This window comes from Cebus imitator, unplaced genomic scaffold (assembly GCF_001604975.1).
Source record: "Cebus imitator isolate Cc_AM_T3 unplaced genomic scaffold, Cebus_imitator-1.0 Scaffold24, whole genome shotgun sequence".
NCBI lineage: Eukaryota > Metazoa > Chordata > Mammalia > Primates > Cebidae > Cebus > Cebus imitator.
The window spans coordinates 923,506-947,899 of record NW_016107339.1 but is presented as its reverse complement, the minus strand read 5'-3'; the positions used below and the strand labels follow the sequence as shown (position 1 = coordinate 947,899).

At 44.1% G+C, this 24,394-nt stretch overlaps 1 protein-coding gene across 5 annotated transcripts in view; it reads left to right on the top strand.

Annotated features, from left to right (window-relative positions):
- The window catches only part of RFTN1 (raftlin, lipid raft linker 1), a 206,483-nt gene that overhangs the window by 109,223 nt on the left and 72,866 nt on the right, over positions 1–24,394 (top strand). For all 5 annotated transcript variants that reach the window (XM_017522502.1, XM_017522503.2, XM_037736225.1 and 2 more), the window contains exon 4: positions 2,523–2,631. In XM_017522502.1, the coding sequence (XP_017377991.1) occupies positions 2,523–2,631 (109 nt within the window). The remainder of the gene's footprint in view (positions 1–2,522; positions 2,632–24,394) is intronic.

Sequence of the window (24,394 nt, the reverse complement as noted above, 5' to 3'; positions counted from 1 at the left end):
ACGCCTATTACTTGCTCACCTATTCCCCCAATATGCATTAGATTTGCTTTTCCGAAAAACCATAGGCTGAGATGTAATTTTCCATGGTTCATCTAAAAACTTTGTAATGCCTATTTTTCTTGATCTTTTGCACTCCTTCCAGTTCAGATGTAACTGAGTTAGTTATTTGATGAAATGAACCAGAGCTTCCTTTCTTGTTATAGAACTTCTTGTTCCAGAACCAAAGATGGTATTTACTAGATCCTGTGTTAAAGATTATTCCCCAGACTCGATCTGGGCTGTGAGTTGCTTACAGTCAGACTTGTCTTCCTTTTGTTCATCCTGTGAATGTTGTGCTTAACGGGTACAGCATTGACTTATTTTAAAAGATCACAGTTTTTTAGGCTATTCGTTTGAAATCTCAGTGAGTATTGCTAAATAACCTCATATAGTCTGACATTAGTTTCCAAGTAACAGAGCAGCTGGATTTTAGATTTTAGAACCGCCCTCCCTCATCCTCACATGACAACGTATGGCAGTGTGTCTTAACCAAGTCTTTTTTTTTTTTTAAGTTCTGGAATCATCTTGCCTTAGTTTCTTTTAATATATCTTTTGTTTGGGGAAGAAATGAGAACATGAGTCTAGTCTGTGACCAAGTATTAAGGCAAAAAGGTTAGGGTTCAGGATTGGTTTATTCTTTTGGAATTAGTTTGTTCCAGGTGGAAATCAGTTTATTCTTTTACATTTTGAATGTGTGCACCACAGTATCCTACCATTGGAAGGGTATGTCAGAAGGAAACATAAAATAAAAATAAGCTATTGAAGTCTGCTTACCAAATCACAGTTGCCCACCTGGGGAAAACCAAATCCTCTTTAATTTTTTTCACTTTTAAATTTCATGTAAATCACACACAGATGGTTAATGGTGGCATAAATTGCTTTTAATGCTATATAAGAATCTTGGAAATTCATTTAAAAGTGTAACAGCAAATATACAGTTAGAGACTGGTGAGATGCATGTATCTCAGGAGTTCGGTGTGGAAGTGCTGCTTTACCGATTTTCTGGACTGTCCTGCTCTCATGGGGGATTTTGGGGCCCCTCTTGGTAGAGCAGCCTCATAAGTGAGCCAGGAAGGCTCTGCTCCCTCCTCCAGCAGTGCAGATTAGCTGTGTACATGAGCCCTGGACGAGGAGCCGGGAGCCTTGGTCTCTAATTCCCACTCCCAAATACCAGCAGCCACCCAGGAGCGACAGCATGCTCTGCCAGCCCGTAGCTGCAGGACCACTCCTGTTGCCTTATGCCTGGCTGGGCCAAGGAATCCCCTTCTGATAACCACGTGGCTTCCACTATTGTGTCATACAGGAGCCCTGCCTGTGAATGGCTGTGAGGTGGTGGAATTTCCTCCTGGTGACCACTTGCTCTGGCTCTCCTGAATGGGCGCAGTTTTGAGCTGCGCTATTTCACAGGGATGTCTATGTGGTGGTGCTTTGGAAAGCAGCCCCAGTGTGCAGAGACGGCAGGGTGTGCTGGGAAGCCTCTCCATTGACAGCAAGACCGCAGGCCTTCACCTCAGACAGCCCTGTACACCCACGCTGTTTTCCCAGAATTTCTTTTAGTTGCTTGGTAGTCTTTCTTTAATGCATCTTTAATTTTGATAGATTTCACCAGATTGCCCTCTGAAGGGGTTGAACCCTTTTAAAGTCTTTTAAAAATTAATTTTTAATTTTCTAAGTGATATAGGAATATATCCTTTTTCATTTAAAAATGAAAATAATTAGAGATTATGGCTCACTTTTGATCACCACCCCCACACCCCTACCGTCACCACCCAGCCCCAGTTCCCACATAGGCCCTCCCCATTCCCCAGGGGTACCTGCCATTATTGGTTTGGTGTATGTTTTGCTAGTTCTTTTTCTGTGCCCTGGTAGATATAAACCAATGGGAGATAGACATTACGGGTGTGTGTGTGTGCGTGTGCGTGTGTGTGTGTGTGTAACATGTAAGCTATATTGTACCAAACCCATCATTCTATAATGATGTGTTTTACATGATGCTACATCTTGGAGGTCTTTCTATGATGTAGATCTGTATGTATTACTTGAGTTGTTTCCATAAACTGTTTTTCATCAGTGCCTTTATAGCATTAGTTTCAGGAAAGAATTTGGGGCTTCATTAAAGACTCGGTGATTCTTTTTAAAAAAATATTATGGCCGGGCGCAGTGGCTCACACCTGTAATCCCAGCACTTTGGGAGGCCAAGGCAGGTAGATCACCTGAGGTCAGGGGTTCGAAACCAGCCTGTCCAACAGGGTGAAACCCCATCTCTACTAAAAATACAAAAATTAGCCGGGCATGGTAGTGGGCGCCTGTAATCCCAGCTGTTCGGGAGAATGAGGCAAGAGAATTGCTTGAACCTGGGAGGCGGAGGTTGCAGTGAACTGAGATCACATCATTACATTCCAGCCTGGGCGATAAGAGCGAGACTTTTGTCTCAAAATTACGAAAAATAATCCGTGTATGTGCACGCTTTTCTCTCTCTTCAGATCTCAGAAAATGGATCTTCATAATGAAGGCTACATCTTGGAATTAGATTGCTGTTCCTCCTTAGAACACCTGACAGACCAGAAACTCCTCCCAGAGTTCATTAAGAAGGTGAGCACTGCTGTCAGAGTACCATTGAGCAGGTTTGCGAGCATTCACCTGAGTGAACGGGCAGGGAGCTAGCTTAGGGCAGGTCAGCCACACTCGAGAGGCCATGCAAGAGCTGTGCCCTAAACCTTTGGCAGCCCCCCAGGGGAGCAGCCCTTCCAGAGCTGACTGTGGAACAGGTGGCTAGCCCCTCCTCCGCAGGCATGCAGGACCCTGGGTCCTGTCTTCTCAAGCTGGAGTGGGGTGAACAGCTGACAGACCTGCAGGCCCATGCCGAAGCTCCTTTCAAACCCTTAAGGTAATGTGACTTCCCAAATCCCACCTTCCTCTTATCAATGGGTCTTCATTGCTGTGAGCCCCCTTCCCTTCCTAGTGTGGGAGCGTGCCAGAGTCCTGTGGCCACCGGCATGCAATCATACCAAGGAAAACTGCCTAGTTGCAGGGAATTCATATCTGCCCAGAAATTTTTCTGGTTTTGAACCTTTCTTCATGCCATATGAGGTTTGGTGCCTAACTGTAGGGTCTACTTGAGTTTTAATATGACATTTACTGCAGAAGGAAAGTTCTAGGCCCAAACTGGGGCTGAATTCATTGCTTAATGCTTATCTTGTTCTTTCTTACCCAGTGTTCCCTAGTAACTGACAATTCCCCACCCCATACAGGTGATTGTGATTTGAGATTCAATCAGCCAATTAGGGAATTTGTTAATAAATATCGTCAGCTGTCAGCTTTGGGCCGGGACTAGTACTAAGAGCTGGGATACAGAGAACAAAGAAGCCGAACTAGTGAGTGTTACCAGCGGGAAGCGGCTGAGGCTGAGGAGCGAGGGGATCAGGCAGGTACCTGGAGCTGAGATGGGAAGGATGAAGGGGTGTCTTTGGGGATGCGGCTGTGCTCGGGCAGGTTGGGGAGCCCTCCAAACAGGGAACAGCGGACCTGAGGGCCTGAGGCAGGAGGGAGTGAGAAGAATCAAAAGGACGTCAGAGGGAGAGTGAGGGTCGGAGAAGGGGCCAGAGATAGCTAGGACTGGGCTGTAAAAGCGGCGGGAAGCTGTTGAGCGGAATTCTACAGAACAGTGAAATGATTAGGTTGTCCTTTAAAGGAGATTTGTTTCCTTCCTGCCACCCTTCCTTCAACATATATTGAGTGTTCAGGCTCCAGGGGCTCTGGGAGTAGCTGCTCCTCTGTGATGGATCCAAGGCCCATAGACCAGGAGCCAGATGATCTGTGAGGTCAGCATTTCTGGTAATTGTACTAGATGCGAGAGTTTCTTTCTGCTCTGGTAGATTTCAGATTATTACATAAGCAACGGGGGGAAGGTAGCTTTTCTTTACATACACATAAGCCTAAGAACACAAGTGTTTTAATAAGTCCTGTAGCTTTCTATAGAATAGAGCCATCTTTGGATTGCTGCAAATAATCCACTTCTATAGGGACATTCGAGAGGTGGAATTTACCCTATGATCTGAATGCTGAGAAAAAAAATCATTTTAGAAATGGTTTTGTAATTAAGACTCAGATGCTTGGAATATTTGAGGGATAAGTGGGTAAAAGGAAGGCATGAGGTATCTACTCTGTCAAATATGCTCTTTAAAAATGTGTGATTTGAGGCTGGGTGTGATGGCTCAGTGTGTAATCCCAACATTTTGGGAGGCTGAGGCAAGAGGATTGCTTGAGCCCAGGAGTTCAAGATTAGACTGGGCAACATANCTACTTAAAAACGAAATCATTAACAACAAAAGAACCTTTAAAGCTACTCATAGTCTGTCCTGTGAGAGTACTGAGAATGCAAACCAAGGACAGAATAGAGAGATGTGGCAGTGACAACCCTTACAAAATCAAACACTGGACACGATACACGCCTGCCCTTCTGGCTTACATGTGAAGTATAACCAAGTCCCAAATACTTTTATAATTGACTAAGCAGCCACACCCACCCTGCTCAGAAACAGAAAGCTACTGCAGGCCCCTACAAAGTGAGTAAGAGTGTGTGAGTTCCTGCTGAAGAGGTGAGACCCAGGTCATAGCTCTACTTGTTTCTCTATGAAGTGAAAATACAAAAAAAGAAGCAAATGTAAGCATAAAGTGTCTGTTTTAAAAACAGTTCTGTTCATGACTTAAATTTGGTGTCACACTCCTTGCTCTAGTATGTGTCCTCAGGGTCACCTTCATTGCTTAATTTTAAGAAGACAGCAAAATAGAATTCAGCTTTGATCTGAATATGAATTTAGAGAGAAATGAGCTTGGTGATGACATTTCTATATCATTTTCTATATTTCAAAGGACAGTGGGAGGATACACCTTGCCTTTCTGATTAAAGCTGAATCTATTTGACTAAGGCACATTAAGATGACTGGAGGCAATATTTCTCCAAAAATAATTCTCCATTTTCTCTTATAATAAAGTCACATCAAAGTAGCAAAGATTTTTGAGTATTGCCAAAGCAATATTTTTAATATCTCTGGAAAAATAATTTCTAATCTGGGGTTTGATGGTTTTTTCCAACTAACTCAGGGTACCCATACCTTTACAAGATCTACCCTGGGGCCAAATTTACCTTGAGAGTCATTAAAAAACTACAGGAGGCATCTCTCAAGGTTATTTGTTTCAGGAAGTCTGAACCACAAATAAAAATTAAGGAGTGGTTTGAGAGCCTATAGCACAGTAGCAAACTTGTCTAAATCAGATGACTCTATTATCCCTCTACCTAGGGACAGGGACAAACCCTAGGCCAGTATTTCTCAACAAGCACTCTGTAAACCTCCTTCATTATAATCCCCTGACTTGCCAATGAAAAATGCAGATTCTGGCCGGGAACGGTGGCTCACACGTGTAATCCCAGCACTTTGGGAAGTCAAGGCAGGTGGATTGCTTGAGTTTAGGAATTTGAGACCAGCCTGGGCAACATGGTGAGACCCTGTCTGTAATAAACCCAAAAAAAAAAAAAAAAAAAAAAAAAAAAAAAAAAAAAAAAAAAAAAAAGAAGAGAAAACATGTGAGTTGATACAAGTTGGTGCCTTTGTTTTAACCAAATTAGATCATTTCGTGACTGACCAATTGCAGTGGTCCTGTCTTAATTCTTCTGAAAACAGCCTGATTTGCGGCTCCTGGGGTGTTGTTTCTGTAGTACCAAGTGGAGATGTTCATCTGTCCAAAGGAAAATACCCTCAAAGTTAGGGTTTTTATGTCCTGAAGGACATTAACCAGTTTTTATTTTAACTTTTATACCAGCATTCTTTTTTTCCCACTGGTATGTGTGTGTCTACACATCAGTATCTAATGATTCATTAATTTGTTAAGTAAATGACACCTGCTTGTTCTATATTTGCATAATAAGTCCTTACTAAAAACACTGTCAGTAGGTTCTTAGAAACTGACTTTCAGTGAAACAACATACAGCAGGTCCTCAATGCCGTTCAGTGTTGATTAGCTTTAACCTTGAGAAAAAAATTGGTTTTGTTATTTGGCATTTCACTCAGTCTGTTTCCAAGAACCTATTGACACCATTAAGTGAAGACTTACAGTATGAGAATCCTGTTCCTAACGCTTTGAAAATAATACGCTTTAAAGCCCACCATATCATCCTGCTCCTGTCATGCACGTGGTTTTTAAATAGCACAGACTAGACAGCTTGCACACTAGGGCAGCGGTGAGATTTCTGACCTGGAGCATCTCCAGATGTCTGTCCCAGAGTCCCATCTCTGCTCCTCTAAATAGAAATGTGGCTTATACTCATTCCTGCCTTGGAGGAACCAGGTGTGTTGAGGGTGCCCCACCGTTTGCCCTGCGTTATCTGTCAGTGGACAGGGCTGGGCTTGGAAAGCCCCAGCATTTCTCGCTGTCGTTGCTGGCTGTGGCTTTAGTTTCTAGTCCAGTTGCCATGACAAGAAACGGGACAAAATAATGGGTTTGGACCCCCTTCCCCCGCTCCCCTTCTCTGTTGCTGGCCGATGTTATGTTACGTTATGTTCTAGAGAAAATAACACCTGTGTGTGCAAAGAGCAGAGGACAACTCTGGGAACCTCTCCAGGGCCTGTGGCTATTCCAAGTGATGGCTGAATTTTACACGTGCAAATTTTTCTGTCATCACACCAGGTAGAAGACCACAGGTGCTTCCCAGGAAGAAATATGCTAAAAACCATTTGTGGTTTTTGTGTTCATTGCAAATATTTAATGAGTAGCTTTGGCCTTATTCATATATACGTAGTGGTGACACTTGTTAATTGCCATTCAGTTAGGTCAAGATGAAGCTGTGTCATTGGCTGCCTCAGCTTGCAGTCATTACGTTTTACCTGGGTCATTATTTTGTGTGAAATAATGGCTCCTGTTCCTATGACAAGTAGATTCATCTTAGGATGAGATGGTAATTAACTCATTTTGTCATTGTACCATCATGCAGGACAGGTTCATATTCTTCTCAGAGTATTAGAATTAAACTCGAGCGGATTAGATTTTTTCATAAGAACAATGTCCTAGTATTATTTTTCCACCAAATGTTTTAAATTAGCAGAACCTTTGGGTAGAGAACATGGATAGAAGGACAGAGAGAAGATTTCATTATTTCCCACAATTAGGAAAAAATAAAGTCATTTGTGTCTGTGTCATGTAAAATTAGCCGAAGACGTCGTAATTTTTGTCGCTCTTCATCGTGGCTTTTCAGAGAGTGTGAAGGGAGTTGTGTAAAGATGACTCCATTCCTTTTAGTGTGGTCTGACGATTTCTCTGAACGCTCTAGCTGGTCAAATGAAGTCTACATGACTGCATTGTGTTTTCTTTCTCCTGTTGTGTTCTGCTGTGCTCCATCCTACCGGCCATTTATGTAAAGTAGTTATTATGGCCCACAGAACATTTAAAATGCAGAGTTATGGGCAGACTTGGAGAGACTTGTTTTCTAAGTCTTAGAGCCGAATACTCGAGGGATGAAGCACTGGGAGGCTGGGAGAGAGATGGTGCTGCCAGAATTCCTTTGGGACGAGGGCTCCACCAGCCCATCAGGTACACCTGGAGACTGTGTGACTGGCAGGTCCGTGGGGACCTCTGGAATTTTCCACTCTTCAGAGCTCCCAGAGGATTGTAAAGCAGGCAGAGTGACACAGAATGAAGAGCCTACATGTTTATCTTCAAATTGCTGTTCGTTCTTTAGAGATTCTTGGGAAGGGCCTTCAGTGCGAAGAGTACTTTGAGGTTTTCAGTCATTGTGTACATTTTCTAGCATGCGCTTCTGATCTCTCAAAAGTCCTCTTTGAAAGGGGCTGAGGGCTTTGCCGGGGCTGGAACTGCTAAATGATGGAGCCTGGATTAGACCCTCCATAGGAGAGGCACGAATAGGCAGCCAAGGGGCTTCTGAGTGGCCAGAAGTTTCTTTGGCTAGGTGGACTGGAGAGAACTTCAGAGAGGTGTGGAATGAGCGCTCTGCAAAGTAAGGGACTGATGCTGGAGGAGGCTGAGGGGAGAGGTGGGCAGCTCTGCGCTGTTGCTGGCATGGGCAGGAGCATGGGCTGAAGGCGCAAGGCTGAGGAAGAGCCAAGTCCTGTTTGGCCTGAGTGTGGGATGGACAAAGAGGGAAGGAAGCCTGTTCTGGGTTGGGTTCCTTTGATCACGTGGAGCAGAGCCCTAGTCTGGCAAGTTCCAAGTGAGTCAGGCAGGTTTACTATACAGATATAAGGAATGGTATGGAGCCCCAGGGCAGAAATACAGGAAACCAGGAGAAAAAAATATATTGGGGGCTCTCATGCGCGCGCATGCGTGCCCCATCCCCCTCCCTCTCCCCTCCTCCCTTCCACTCTCCTGCTCTCATATGCTGCTGGCCCATATTTGTATATCTATGGTTTATTTAAATTTAAGATTTTAATCTGCAGAGGGAATCCTTATGCATCAGGCAGACCTTATGCTAAAGTACTCCTGTGTCTATTCCACCCTTAACCCTCATCACACACCTGTGAAGACTTATCCCCATTTGACAGATGAAGAAACTGAGACACAGAAGCTATGCAGTTTGCCCAAAGTTATAACTGCACATGGCAGGACTGAGATATGAACCCGGCCTGTTAGACCCGGGGACCACATTCATGAGCACTTGGCCGTGCTATCCCTCCTGCATAGCTTGTCCTTTCGTGGACATAGGCGGAGGCTGTCAGAGCCAGGATGTGAGGTTGAACATGGGAGGCAGATGGCTGTAGTTCATGTAGGGTACACAGGGCCAGATATTGGAGAGCCACAAAGGCATCCCCTCAGTGAAGGAAGGGCTCCAGGCCTTGCTGCCTAGGTTCTGCTGATCGAACTTGCCTCGCCCTGCCCTTGTCAGACAAGACATGGGGACTTTTGCCCTCAGGCCCTCAGCTTGGGACTCCATTCCCGAGGTTCGCTCCCTTTTGTGATGGAGTTCATGACCTGCCTGATCTCCGTAAGAACTAGGATCACCTTGCGCTGGCCCACTGAGCCTTTGCAATGAAGACCGTTGATGGGTGGCCGGGCACGCTCAGTGAGTGTGCTGTCGTGCATTAAACCAAGCACATTGCCCTTCAGAAAACCAAATGCTGCTGCTTATGCCTCAACCTAAAGAAAGCACCTCGACAGATGCAAAAACCTCAATGGCTCCTTTTAATGAAACATATCCTGAATCTCCGGGATGATGAAACTTTGCCTGTGGTATATAAATGACTCATCATTTACTTTCCGGCTGATTGCTGAGTATTCAGAGCTTCGTTTCTACAAGTGCAGTGCAGAGTCTAATTTTAATTAGGGTAAGATGCCAATTCAGAGTGAAATGAAAATTATGTTAAAAAGGCTTTCCTGTGCTCGCTGCTCCTGAACCCACCCACAAACCAAGAGCATCGTGACATTTAAAAAAGGTGAACCTGGGGAGGGTGGGTGTTGTGGGTGAGCGAAGGCAGGAAATGGAGTGTCATCCCAGCAATGAGCGTGTCCTCAGAGTGGAAGGCAGTGAGCTGGAGGCTGGCGCAGGCCTTGCGGGGGGCGGTGGGGTGCCCTGCTCGCTGTTGCCTCTTCAGGACTTAGTACAGAAGCATCAAGTTAATGGATACATTGAAAGAGAAATTCAGAGGAATAATTACTAAACCTCTGTGTCATTGAGGTGGGGAGAGGTGCCAAGGATGACACCTGGGTGACTCAGGTGTGCAGTGGGGTCATCTGCAAGGACCAAGAACACAGCATGAGGACCCCTGGGGGCAGAGAGGTGATGACAGGAATGGTCGTGTGGATACTTGAGGGGTCGGGGGACACTCAGGGAACATTCTGGAGGCAGCTGTGGTTGTTGGGCTGGGACTTGAAAGGTGGCCAGGAATGGAGACATGGGTGTCTGAAGTGTCAACCCAGGGAGCAGGCAGGAATGGCGGTGAGGGTGCTCATCCAGTGGCACATGCCCCTCTCAAGGGGCAGCTTCCGCAGAGCCTCTGCGCTCTGATGCCTGGTGGAAATACGGACCCCGAATTGCAAGATCTGTTGTTTGGTAGGGCACCTGGTTGGCTTTGTTTTAGAGAAGTCGCTAAGTTGATATTTTCTTGTGAAGTTTCCTGGTTTTCTTCAGTGTGAGCAGACAGATCGATTAAAAAGACGGCAAGATCCAGACCGATTTGTTTCATGCTATCTGTGGTGAAGGACCAGTTTTTCCTGATTCATGATGAAGCTATACTTTGGCAAAATCCAGAGAAAGAAAAAAAGCACTTTTCCAAAGTAGAGGGAGGAATGGAAGAATGTTACAGAATCCATGGGAAGAGTGCTTTGGGAAGACATGGAGAATAGTATCAAAAGCCAGGAGGAGGTCAGCCGGGAGGGACCCACTGGGTTTGGCTGCTGGAGACCACTGAGAAGTCTTGCAAGAGCAGTCGTCACAGTGCGGAACAAGCAGGGGCCTTCCTGCCATGAGCTTAAGTAAATATGTTTAGAAGGACAGTGAGCAGTTTGCTTTAAATAGGAGGTTTGAGCCCCCCGCCGCCCCCTGTTTTTTTGAAACATGGTTTCACTCTGTTGCCCAAGCTCGAGTACAGCGGCACAATAACAGCTCACTGCAGCCTCGACCTCCCCAGGCTCAGGAGGTCCTCCCATCTCGGTCTCCCAAGTAGCTGGGATTACAGGTACATGCCACCACGCCCAGCTAATTTTTGTAGAGACACGGTTTTACCATGTGGTTGCAAACCAACAAGGTTTTACCAGGTTGGTCTCAAATTCCTGGGCTCACGCGATTGGCCCCCCTCAGTTTTTCAAAGTGCTGGGATTCCAGGCATGAGCCACCATGTCTGGAAGATTTGAACATTTTTTTTTTTAAAGCTGAAAGATACTGGGAGAGAAGAGGTGATAAAAGACGGAGGCAGGTTCCAGGCGGGGCGGGGCGGGGCAGGATAGGTACAAGGAATAGGCATCCCTTCCTTTGAGGCTGGTGGGAGAGGGAGGAGGAGGGTTACAGGCTTAGATGTTCCTAACAGAGGAAAAAACGCAGGGGCTGCTGCCTGGAGGCCGCTGTTTTCTTATGAAGCTCCTCTCCCACACTGGCCTCTCTTGATCCTCTGTCCTTCTGCTATTTTTATTGGCCTATGATCTTCCTGTTCTATCCAGAGAGGTTAGCTGAAGTTAATTTAAGCCAGAGGGAGGGATGGGGTCATAGGCTTGTCTCCATCACTCCCCAAACAAGGAGATACATTCTTGTGCTTCATTTTCTCCCTCTGCGGGAATCCACCATCCAGCGATGGTGGGTCAGGGTGCGTTCACATTTCTTTGAGCAGATCTTTGCAGACCTGCTATGTGGTAGTGTCTGGGAATATTTTAGGAAGCCGGTCTAGGTAATGCCCCTGGTCACATGAAACTTAGAGTGTAGCCGAGGGCACGGACATGGAGCAGACGGGCACATGTAGGCAGCAGGCTCTCAGATGGGTGAGCACATGGCAAAGGGCCTGCCCCAGGCTGGCGGTGCGGGGGGCGTGCTCCACAAAGTGTATGTACAGAGACCTGAGGGTCAACAGGGAGGGAGGGTGGAGGTGGTAGGGACTCCTGGAGCAGCTCAGACAAAGCCGAGGTGGGAGGGAGCAAGTGTGGCTTAAGGAGGAGAAGGCAGTTCACTGTGTCTTGCCTGCAAATGACAGAGGGGCCAGTGAGGTGGGGTGAGGCTGGAGAATGGGCTGGATCCCATCATTCCTGCAGGCAGGCTGGGATGGGGCCCTTTATCTTAAGCATAGTGCAAAGCCACTGGAGGGCTTTCAGGAGCAGCTGGAGAATGATTCCAAATTTCTGCTTTGGAAAGATCAGAATGGTTGCAGGGTAGTGACTGGCTGGGGGGCGGAGGCAGGGGTGGATGTGGTTGGGACCCTGGTGGACTAGCTCTTCAGAGAGAGAGCTTGTTGCTTAGTTTAGCTGGAGCGTCTTGATGGGGGTGTGGAGAGGTAGGTAGATTTAGAAGTACTGAGCCAGGCAGACCAGCAACCCTGCCAGCAGCGTTGCCTCTGGATGGGGTAACGAGGCATGGTGGAGAGGGAGAGGACAAGGCTGGCTTGGCTCCTGCGGTTGGATGAATGGGACCTTTGCCGAGATGAGGATGATGACAGAATGGGCCATGGTGCCTGTGCTTCAGGAGCTCTGCGCAGAGAGGTCTGAGCTGGAGACACCAGCTGGCAGATGGTATCCAAAACCACAGTCATGGATGAAATCACCCAGGAAGGAAGGGAGGGTGTGAAGGAAAAGGGCCTAGGGCAGAGCCCAGGGGAGTTCCAGCATTCAGAGAACAGAGAAAGTCAGTAGCCGGAGAGAGCAGAGGGAAGCTAAGCGGGTGTGGGGATGGAGGCCAGGGGAGGAGAGCATTTCTGTGACAGAGGAGTTACCAGCCCTTTCAGCTAACGCCTAAGACTAATGTCAGGAACAGCCATTGCTGGAGTGGGCATGAAGTCACTGGTGACCTCCACAGAAGCTGTTGTGGTGGCCTCTCCATTCTCAGTACATATTTTTGTGAGGCCCGACCCAAAATGTCTTTGAGGTACAATTAGAAACCACTGCCCTTTGTCCCATGGAAGTCTTGTGTGTTTCTGCTTTAGTCCTAGGATAGTTCTCAAGTTGTTTTTTTAAATTTAAAATTTTAAGGCCAGGCGCAGTGGCTCACGCCTGTAATCCCAGCACTTTGGGAGGCCGAGGCGGGTGGATCATGTAGTCAAGAGATTGAGAGCATCCTGGCCAACATGGTGAAACCCTGTATCTACTAAAAAATACAAAAATTAGCTAGGTGTGATGGCACTTGCCTGTAGTCCCAGCTACTCAGGAGGCTGAGGCAGGAGAATCACTTGAACCCGGGAGACGGAGGTTGCAGTGAGCCAAGATCGTGTCACTGCCCTCCAGCCTGGTGACAGAGCGAGACTCCATCTCAAAAAAAAAAAATCTAAGATGTTCGTTTTTTCCCTTTTTTCCCCTCATGGGTTTGCTGAATAATCGTCATTGTTCTCCTTAATATAATTTTTATTAAGCAACTGATTTTAATATCTGACCAGGGAATTAGAACTTGCCCATGTAAAGCATTGCAATTTTTTGTAATTTTTAGCATTTGGAGCGTATATCATATGTAATAATAATAAAATGACTTGTAGTTAAATCAGAAAGAAATAACAACTTGGGATCCATAAAAAACGTGCACAGAACAGACAAGTGGCTGACTGTCGGGTCTGTGGACAGCCTGTGGCTGCTGTGAGGCCCGTACTCCTTTGTTGTCACTGCAGAGAAATTGGCCCACCTTCAAGGAAGTGAAACTACTCTAAGGCTAGCGTGGTAGGCAGGTGACCAGAGGAGAAGCAGAAGGTAAACCGAGGGGACGTGGCGGCTGTGTGACCAGGAATGCTTTATTCCAGGGAGAGACTGGGCCTGGGTATTACCCACTGTCATCTCAAGGTGACTTTCCAGCCACTGGGGGGATGTCTCCATTCCGCTTGTTGCTGGGAGGTGAACGGTGCCAAGGTTCACATGTCCTTGCCTGAGGCCTGGTGTTTTGGCTTGATTGTAGGCCAACCTAGGGGCTCCTTAAGGTGAGGGGTGAGCGGCTGCTTCTCCAGGACCTGGCCGTGGCCGTGGGGCACCTGGATGTTTCCTTGTCTCTATCCTATTGAGATGGGTCCCCAGGAGTCTGGCAGTGGATGAGCTGGGGCAGCCCGTAGCTTCTGGCCCCTGCTGTCTCTGAGCCATGCTTGCTCATAGCAGACAGTCAGGTTCTTTTTTGGCTGAGAGTGAAGCCCGAAGGGCTGAAGATACAGTTTCTGTTTTCCATCCAAGTCAATGGCTGTTGATTGCATCCTCCCTGGAATGCTCCTGGGTAAGAGTTTTCCTCGCCCAGTATGTTTCGGAGGCATGAGCATTGTAAGCCCTCTTGGGGAGTCATGATGCTTCTTAGAAGAATCAAGGCTCTGAAGAGTCCAGGGTGCAAAACCTGCTTGCTTACTTTAACTTGGCATCCTTAAAAACGACCTGAGAACTTTCCCCTTGCTTTTCCTCCTCTCCAAATACCTATCTGTTTTTCAAAGTGAGAGAAAGCAAGAAAAGAAAGGAGAGAGAGAGAGAGAGAATGAATGAATGAATGAACAAACGAACCAAATACCTATCTATACCATAGCACATACTTTAGAAAATGTACCAAATCAGTGAGGAATCTATTGACCACCTACCAACAATGGAAAAATCACAGTTAGTCAGTGGGATTGAGGGGTGGGGGTCTGTTTCTTCTTTCTTTTCTATGTATTTTTAAATTTTATTTTTGTACATAGATAAGGTTTACAGCATGCTGTTTGATACACATAGTGAAACGGTTACTATAGGTAAACAAATTAATGTATCTTGCATAGTTACCCTTTTTTCTGGTAAGAGCGCCTAAAGTCTTCTCTCAGCACGTTTCCAGTATAGGATGAGATATTAACTGTAGTCCTCACGCTGCGCACTAGCTCTCTAGACTCATCACCCTGCATACCTGCAATTTCGTGCCCTTTGACCTACATCTCCTCATTTCCTTTCTGCCCTCGTAACCAGTGTTTTGTTGTTTCTATGTATTTGATGGGTATTTTTTAAATTCCACATAGGAGTGAGATCATGCACTGTTTCTCTTTTTTTTGTCTGAGATGGAGTTTCGCTCTTGTTCCCCAGGCTGGAGTGCAATGGTGCCCTCTCGGCTGACTGCAACCTCTGCCTCCCAGGTTCAAGCGATTCTCCTGTCTCAGCCTCCCTAATAGCTGGGCTTATAGGCTACCACCACCATGCTTGGCGGGGTTTGACCCTGTTGGTCAGGCTGGTCTCAAACTCCTGACCTCCGGTGATCCGCCCTCCTTGGCCTCCCAAAGTGCTGGGATTATAGGCATGAGCCACCATGCCCAGCCTGTTTCTCTTTCATGTCTGCCTTATTTCACTTACCACATGTCCTCTGGGTTTACCTTGTTGTAAATGGCAAGATCTTTTTTAAGGCTGAATAATATTCCATTACACACACGCACACACCTCTTACAATTTTTCATCCATTCATCTGTTGGCAGGTTTCCTTCTTTTTTTTTTTTTTTTGAGGTGGAGTTTCACTCTTGTCACTCAGGCTAGAGTGCACTGGCAGAATCTTGGCTCACTGCAACCTCTGCCTCCCAGGTTCAAGCAATTCTCCTGCCTCAGCCTCCCAAGTAGCTGGGATTACAGGCATCCGCCACCACACGCACCTAATTTTTGTATTTTTAGTAGAGATGGGGCTTCACCATTTTGGCCAGGCTGGTCTCAAATTCCTGGGTTCAGGTTTTCTGCTGGCCTCAACCTCCCAAAGTGCTGGGATTATAGGCAGGAGCCACTGCTCCAGGCACTCTTTTAAAAATGAGCACTAATCCTGGCTGTTTCCAACAGTACAAAATTTCCATAGGCTCAAATGAATGTAGTACTTTATTGCGTTTTCTTGGTTCCGTTCTGGCCCAGACATTGGGTCTAATTGTATGTTTCCTAATCCTCACTGAACCCCGCAATGGAGGGGAGATTTGGAGCAGAGCAATTAAAAACTCCCTCCTTTCTTTTTTCACCCTCTGCCATTCTTCCTGCATCTTTAATAACAGACATAGCAATCTTCTAACACCTGGCAAAAACTAGGTCAATTGGATTTGTTGACAGCTATGGAATTATAGATAGAATTTGCTGTGCTGTCCAGGTCAGCCCCAGGTAATCTGACCACTGTCTCTTAAAAGATGCACTAGCTGAGCTAGGATCACGCCCCTGCACTCCAGCCTGGGTGACAGAAAAATCCTGTCTCTAAAAAACAATTTTTTTTAATTCTAGAAAAATTTTTAAATGCACTGGTTTCTCCCTTTCCTTTCTGCTTTCTCATATTTCTCCTGCCTCCTGGACTTTTTCTGCCATAGCTGTTAATCAGATCTTCAAATATCAGCTTTTCCAGCTTTGATTTTTCTTTTATCTCTCCCCTGAGGTCTCTGATCAAAAATAGCATTTTATTCCTTAGCAACTCTTATAAAATACAAAGTGAACCATCTATGTATATTAAATCTAATAGCCTTGTTAAAAACTAAAAAACAAGAGTGACATTAACTTTAGTAATATTACTTAACCTGATATATCAAAAACACTATCTTTTAAACATATAATAAGATATTTTACTTAAAAAAATTTTTTTTACAAGTTTTTACAGGTTTCCTTCAAGGCTTCAAGTGACATCAGATTTTCATACCTGTAATCCCCGCATTTTGGGAGGCTGAAGTCTTGAAAATCTGCTGTCACTCCAGCCTGGGCACCGAAGCGAGACCCTGTCTCTTAAAAAAAATAAAAAAATTCAGCTCCTTGGTCTCATGAGTCGTGTTTTAAGTGCTAGACAGCCACATGTGGCTAATGGCTACTGTCTTGGACAGTATATTTTTGCAGAATTCATTGATTTAAACAGTTTTCAGTTTTGCACATTTTCTAAGTTGCCACAAAACATTTGTGATTGAGTCTTCTCAGTCATAAGGGGAGGCAAAGCACAGAGCAATATATGGCATATATGCTGAGATCTAAAAGATAATCTATTTTTCCCATGAAAAAATTGTAAAAAGTTTGGAGCCAACTTTGGCATATAACATTTTAGGAATATATTTGAAATAATTAATTTCTACTTAGAATATTAGTTGCATGTGCATATTTTAATTTATATAAATTGTGTAAACTTGGAAATGGTGCTTTTCCCCTATGTTTCTGTCTCATGGAACAATTTCATTTCTGTATTTTTTTTCATGCATTGCTACACTTGGTTGCCTTTATCATCCATCATCTGCAGGATTTTGAGGGCCATCTAACACAACTTCAAGCTCATCATATGGATTTTCATCCAAATTGTTTGGGATTCAGCACTTTTAAAATTCATAAATGATGCTACCTCTGGAAACTCTGTCCTGAGTCCTAAGCGCTCATTCACATAACATCAGAATAGTTGTTTTTTTCTTGTCCAGTTCATACGTCAATGAGAAATCTCCATAATGGAAACACTTCACATTGCTCTTAAAAAAAAAAAAAACACCTCTTTTTATTGAAGATAACATCAATACAGCAGAGTGCATAAATCATAAGTGTACAGCTCAGTGAGTTAGCACAAAATGAACACACCTGGGTAACCAACACTCAAGTCAAGAAATATTAATAGAGCAGGAGCAATAGCCTGAACCCTTCCTGTAGTCACGCCCGTGACTCCCTGCTTCCCTTCCAAAGGAAGCTTCTGCCTAACTTCTAACTCTGAAGGATGGCTTTGCCTGTTTGTATAAAGGGCATATTTTTCTCAGCACTGTGTCTGTGAGATTCATTCATATCACAGTGGTTTGTGTTCATTTGTGTGAGGAATTCCTGCATTGCTTTGGTTTTTTTTTTTGTTGTTGTTGTTGTTCTTTTTTATTTTTAAGGGATACGGTCTTGCTGTGTTGCCCAAGCTGGAATGCAGTGGTGCTTTCATACCTCATATAGCCTTAAAACCTGAGCTCGACCCATCCTCCCCACTCAGACTCCCAAATAGCTAGAACTATGGGTGGTGTGCACCACTACACACAGCTAATTTTTTTAAAGATTTTTTTAAATAGAGATGGGGGTCATGCTATGTTGCCCAGGCTGGTCTCAAATGCCTTTCAAGTGATCCTCCAACGCCGGCCTCCCAAAGTGCTGGAATTACACATATGAGCCACCATGCCCAGCCCTGCATTGCCTTTTTAAAGCCATTTTTAATTACTTTCTATGTTGTAGGAATTATTTTAAATTTTTCTTAAGTTTATTTTCCTCCTTAAAAAAAACAAGTCTATCAGCTTACTTCAATAAATGTACCAAACTAGCTTTATTAATATGTTTTCTCTAATAAGCATTCTGCTGTTCAAAGTGAAGTAATCGAGAGAGTCCTTATATTGTGAGAGATCTTGAAAGTATGTAAATATCTAGAGCAATTGTCTTTCTTTTTGAGAAATAACATTTTAGAGGGTAAAATCCAGGAAATCATCAGGTTATAGCCAGGCTATATAGTGTATGAGTGTTAATAAATGGTGTATTTCACTTTCCAGCTTACATGCTTTGGAGTTTCATGCTGTAGTTAGTGAATATTGGTCTCACTCTTTGCAGTGAACGTAATGTCTGTGGTGCATCTGTCTTAGATATCTACTTGGCTGACTCCTTCACCTCCTTCAAATCTTCATTCCAGGGTTATCTCAGTGCACCTACCTTCCTACCCATCTTTAAAAGGGCGGCTTACCTTCTGCCACTGCCTACCCTAGTATTTTGGATTCCCTTTAGTCTGCTCTATTTTCCTTTTGCCTAAACTTCTTGTCACTTCTTAAAACACGTTACTGTTTTTACATAGTTATCATATGTATTGTTTCTTGTCCTTTTTTTTTTTTTTATTTTTTTCCTGAGCTCAGAATAGGTCATTTAGCAGGTGCTCAGTGAATGTTTATGGAATGAAAGAGCAAGAGCCTGTGTGTTTTCAAGTCTTGCAGGGCCTCAGAATTGTATGGGAACAGATGCTTTGAACAGTGATGGAATGAAGATAAAGTACAGAGGGTAGGAGACTCATACATTTTCTATTTTTTGCACCTCCAAGCAGGTTTTTTCAGTGTTTGGGGTGGTTGAGGCTTGTTGAAAAAACCCTCCCTGGAAGTGACTTGTGAGGGTTAGATATCACCTGTTAATGCTCCATACGTCCCAGCAGACATATTTACAAATATGGAATTTGCTCTTATCACCAGGAAAGTTTCCAGATTTTTATGATAGATATATATACACATATATATGTATTTGTATATACATACACACATATAACTTCTATGTATATATAAGTAATATATACTTTTTATATATGTTATATATATGTGTGTGTGCATATATATACATATATATATATATATATATGCACACACACACAAACTTTTTATGAGCTGGAACATGTTTTGAGTGTTAATTATGCACCGTCAGTGAACACATGTGGCAGCTGACGGGTTTACAGCACAGGTTGAACTTTCCCATCTGTGTGTTCAAAGGTGCTGAACACCCCCACTCAGTGACGCCTCCTGTCTGGGATCCAGCATAGATAATGAGTGTGGGAATTTGAACTAACCTCATGGCATGTGAGGGTGGGGTGTCTTGTCTGAGAAATGTAGTGTATCCTGGCAGGCAGCTAGGCTGCCTGCTGTATCTTCCCCTGACACTGGAATGTTTCATTTTTATTGCCTGTGATTTTGTAACTCTTTTCTGAGGGTTTTGAGAATCAGTTTAACAGAATTAACCCATGTAAGGTTTTCCCCTTTTCTGCCTTGAGGAGAATTCCTACTCAAAGAGCCAGATCCCATTAGGATGGGAGTGAGCCGGGCTAAAGATGGCTAGAGGGCACTGCCAGGAGGGAGAAAGCACTTGGACAAGAGAGACTCAATTACTGAAACTGACTTGCCTCCTCAAGGAGAAGTCTGGAATTTTAAACCCAATTCCAGAATTTTCTCCTGATTCCAGTGAAAGAAACTCGCTATTTAATAACGTAGGCAGCCATTTAGATGAGACATTTCACTTTCTGAAATTCTTAGCTTTCTTCTCTGTAAAACAAAACCTTTGCACTAGAAGGCTAATCTCTAAGATTGCCTATAGCCCTGATATTCTGTGAGTCTATGGTCAATCTAGCTTTTAAATGACTTCCCCTTCATTATCAAAGAGGCTTATTTGATGAGTTCAGGTTTATGATAGTGGTGTGCTAAGTGTTGGTGCCATGTACCCTCATTTTGTGAATTTTGCTGGGTACGTCCTAGTGTTCCCTCTGCTCTTCATCCAATATGGCAATGTTTGTTGATTGATTGGCAACTATTTTTGTCCTTCCACTTAACTAACAACTGTAATTGAAGCTCAATATAAGGGCTATTATTTTTACAAAGTTTGTTTTCCTTTTAAGGTTAAAAATAAACATTGCCTTCTGAAACTCCAGTGGAAAAAATCTGTTGTGAGAAAAATCTAAACTTTAAATGATTCATTTGTTGGATCACTTTTGACTTCTTATGTGTTTAAAGGAATGAGAAAAAGGGCACATTACCATTATAGGTGTGGTACTGTAATCTGCACAAGTAACCTAGGATGTGTGAGTTGAACAAAAGATTCAAGTATCTTAATTCATTGTTATAAATTTAGCATAAGAAATATGAGAAAATAGAATTAAACTGAGGTTTCCCATCTAATTAATTATTTCTTAATCTACATCTTCATTCTGTTAGCCTGATAGCAGCATTCCTAATTTTGAAAAGGTAGCTGGGGGGAGGTGGGTGGTTGTGGATGTTAGGGATGGGATGATGAAGGTGTTATTGATTGGGGTACTAGTAATGGTCTTGTTAAGGATGATAGGGGAGGTACTGATGGGTGGTAGGGATGTTATTGGCCGAAAGCAGTCCAAGGAGCTTTTAGAAAGACAGATTCTTCAGACAGAAAAAAGTTGTCATATGGAGGATATAAGGGAGTGGAAGTCAGATGGGAAACACCTGAAGAGATGGAAAAACTTTAAAAGAAAATGTTTCAATGTATTCCTGGTGGACATAAAGTTAGTCTTTTGATGGAACTATTCATCATTCAGTTGGTGTAGCAATTTTGTTTCCAGTGACTTCCATTTTGAATGAGATGCAATGTCTACCCTGACTAACTTCTAAGACACTCCCCAGAGGGCAGTGACAGCTTCTAGTTACGATGCCTTAAAAATAACACAGGTGGAGATAAATATATATATATATATATATATATATATTTATTTATTTCAGTTTCAAGCACAGGAGTCTCTGTGACCCTTTCTGACTCTGGTGGTACCTGGGAATGTGGGCATCATTCTGTGTCACTTTTGAATAGTAAAACATCATCATTAATTCATGCTCTGCACATTTGTAACTTGTGATAAACAAGAACTAAACCTTAGTTTGCCTGCAGGTTTGCTAACCCAATTAATAATGTAAGCCACACTGCAGGGGCAGTGTTTATTTACCTCAAGGGTACCTGCTTCTTCCAGCACTTTGGGTGCACCGTCACAAACTGAGAGGCTAATTAAAAATTGCTCTTACCTCTTTATTAAAGCAGATCTCTAAAGGCTCACTCCTTGGGAGCTTTTGTGTTATCCTTATTTACATTTCTGTGTAGTTGAGAGTGCTGCTAACAGCATCTTTTATAAAGGATTGTAGATTTTACACTTTACAAAATCATTGCAGCCTGGTATTTCTCTTGGGTACGGATTAGTGACAATTACTGTATTTTAAAAGAGTCTATTGCTGTGTGACAAAACACCCCCAAAACATACTGGCTTAAAACAATAACAGTCATTTATTTTGCTCACAAATCTGCAACTTGGGCAGGACTTGGCAGAGGCAGCTGATCTGCATTTCACATGATATCAACTGGGTGGTTTGGTGGTAACTGGGGGATCTACTTTCCAGATGGCACACTCACATGGCTGGCAAGTTGGTGTTGGCTATAGGCCTCTCCACAAACTGCTAAGGCTTCCTCAGAACATGGCAGCTAGTTTCTAAGAGCAAGCATCCCAAGAGAAGAAGGTGGAAGTTCATGGAATTTTGATGACTATACCTTGGAAGTCACATAAGGATCCTTTTCACCTACTCATTGGTTGAGGCCATCATAAGGACCCATAGTGGTTCAAGTAGAGGGGACATGGGTTCCAGCTCTAGATGGAGAAGGGGCAAGGTTCCAGCAGATCATATAGAATGAGGGATACTGTTGTGGCCATCCTTGGAAAGTACAGTCTGCCACATATGTGAATTCAGACATACTTATGTTTGTTTCCTGTTCATTCTTCTACTAGGAGAGAACTTTGAGAATACGTCACATAAAAATGAAGGCAAGAAGTGGAAATAAATTCAGTATTAAATATCAGGGTTATTGGGCCTTGAAGATAATCTTTAAATGTATACTTCTCAGTAGTTGTTAGTGCAAAGCTGTCCCTTCTCTCCCCTCACCAAAAGAACCCCACGTCTTATTTGTTACTCAAAGGGATCACATATCTTCCTGTGATCTGAAACTCTCTCAAATCATTTCCATCTTCCAGAAAAACCATCCCAGGGTTCTCCAGGGTATTTACAAAAGAACAATAAAACATTCATTTTTTTAGCACATTGTAATGAAAACCATCCCCAAGTACTTAGTTTAACTGCCTTGTTTACCAGGGGAGTTTCAAATGTCATTAGGACCCTGTTATATTTTTGTTGGTCTGGAGTCATGGGAATCGAAAAGTATTTTTAAACCAAGGGTTAAAACTAGGATAGCAGTGCCTAGCGGTACTGCCATCTCAACATTTGTTAAAGTGAGTTTCATTAATGCTTTGGAAGCCTATGTAAATCAGGGAATGGTGGGGGGAAAAGTCACGAATACTAGATGTTAAAGCAGTGTGGTGTGAAGAGAAACATCTGCTCCTGGTTAAATTCTTTAAACTTACGTTCTTTCGACTCACTCATTTAACTGTGGTGCTGAGATTTGAGTTCAGTGAAGACTCTAAAGCTGGTTTTCCAGAATGTTCCCAGGAGTCTTAATGAACCATTGAGGTTCTTAACCCCAAGCTTGTAATTCCAAGGTCACTGGTATCACCAAAGTATAAAGCTAGGATTGTCAACCTCAGCAACTCCAAAATGCTGGGGGTTTTTTTTGTTTGTTTTTTTTGAACCTGCATTGCCTCACTGTAGTGCCTTTGTGAAAGAAGTCCCATGGGAACACCTGATGATGAAGCATTTTTTACCTTGATAAGAAGTACCGGTGATAACAGATTGCTTATTGCTGCCTCCTTGCTTTTCCCTGAGGGGAAGACTGACTTGGTTCCTTAAGAGACGGACTGCAAACCCAAGAACTGCACATTTTAACAGGGATGCTTCCTTGAGACATGTCTCTAGCCCTGCAGCCCCCTTACTATCTGCAGGCAACAGTGTTCTTCACTGTAAGATGACAGGAATGATAGAAGTAGCAAATGATGCAGAAGTTTTCTGAATCTCAAAGAAATACATTGTCAAAACGTTTTTGTCCCCAGATGGATATTTACTGAAATTGTAGACTCATAGAAGTTTCCACCTGGGGGTAACCTCAGATACTGCAAATTTAATCTCGTACCTATTCATTGCTTTAATAAATACCCACTGAGTACTTACTGTGTACCAGGAACAGTTCCAGATGCTGGAGACAAAGCAGGAGGCAAAATAGACGAAGCGCCTGTCCTCATAGAGCGCTCTCTCATCCAGCTAGGAACACCCGTTGTAGGGAGATGGAGGGGGGGATAGCACCCCAAACAGAGGGTTCTGCAAAGTGCTGAGGCCCCCTGATGGGAATAAACTTTGGTTAAAAAACAAACAAATAAACAAAGGCTTGTGAAGGTATCAGGAGTTGGGATGTGGCCTGAGAGGTGGGCAAGGCCCAGGTCAGGGGCAACGGTTGTTGGACCCTGTGGGCCAGCTTCAGGTTGTGAATCTTGCTCTAAATGGGACAGTGTTGGAGAGTTAAAACGAGCAGCCTTACCTGGCTCACATCTTTCGGAGACCAGCCTGGCTGCCGTGAGGGCTGTAAGCATGCCTGCATGCAGGAAGGAAACCAGCAGAAGGGTGGCGGCGAGGCCAGGGAAGTGTCTCCAGGAGAAGTGAATGCATGAGGTGCCAGAGAAGATGGGGTGGTGAGGGCTGAAGAGCCTGTGGGATTTGGACTCAGGGAGGTCACAGGGGGGCTGTGGGCAGCCGCCAGCGGGAGGCACTGCTGAAGCCAGACAGTGAGTGGAGGTGCGTTGGTGCGGCAGGAGTGGGTGGATGAGGCTTACTTTCTTCTGTTGTTGGTTGGATTCTTTTCTCTTTTTCTTTTTTTTTTAAAAGATAGCTTGGTGGCCAGGCGCGGTGGCTCATGCCTATAATCCCAGCACTTTGGGAGGCCGAGGCAGGTGGATCATGAGGTCAGAAGTTCAAGACCAGACTGGTCAACATGGTGAAACCTGTCTCTACTAAAAAATACAAAAAATTAGCTGAGCATGGTGGCTCATGCCTGTAATCTCAGCTACCTGGGAGGCTGAGGTAGGAGAATTGCTTGAACTGGGATGCGGGAGGCTGAGGTTGCAGTGAACCAAGATCGTGCCACTGCACTCCAGCCTGGGCTACAGAGTGAGACTCCATCTCAAAAACAAAAAATAGCTTGAATTTAGTTGTATGCTGAGTGGAAAGAGCCAGTAAAGAGAGAGAGAGAGAGAGAGAGCGAGAGAGAGAGAGATTGAGGATATAGAAGAGAGAAGTGGTCCTAAGTGGAGTTGGGTCTTTCAGGGTGCCAG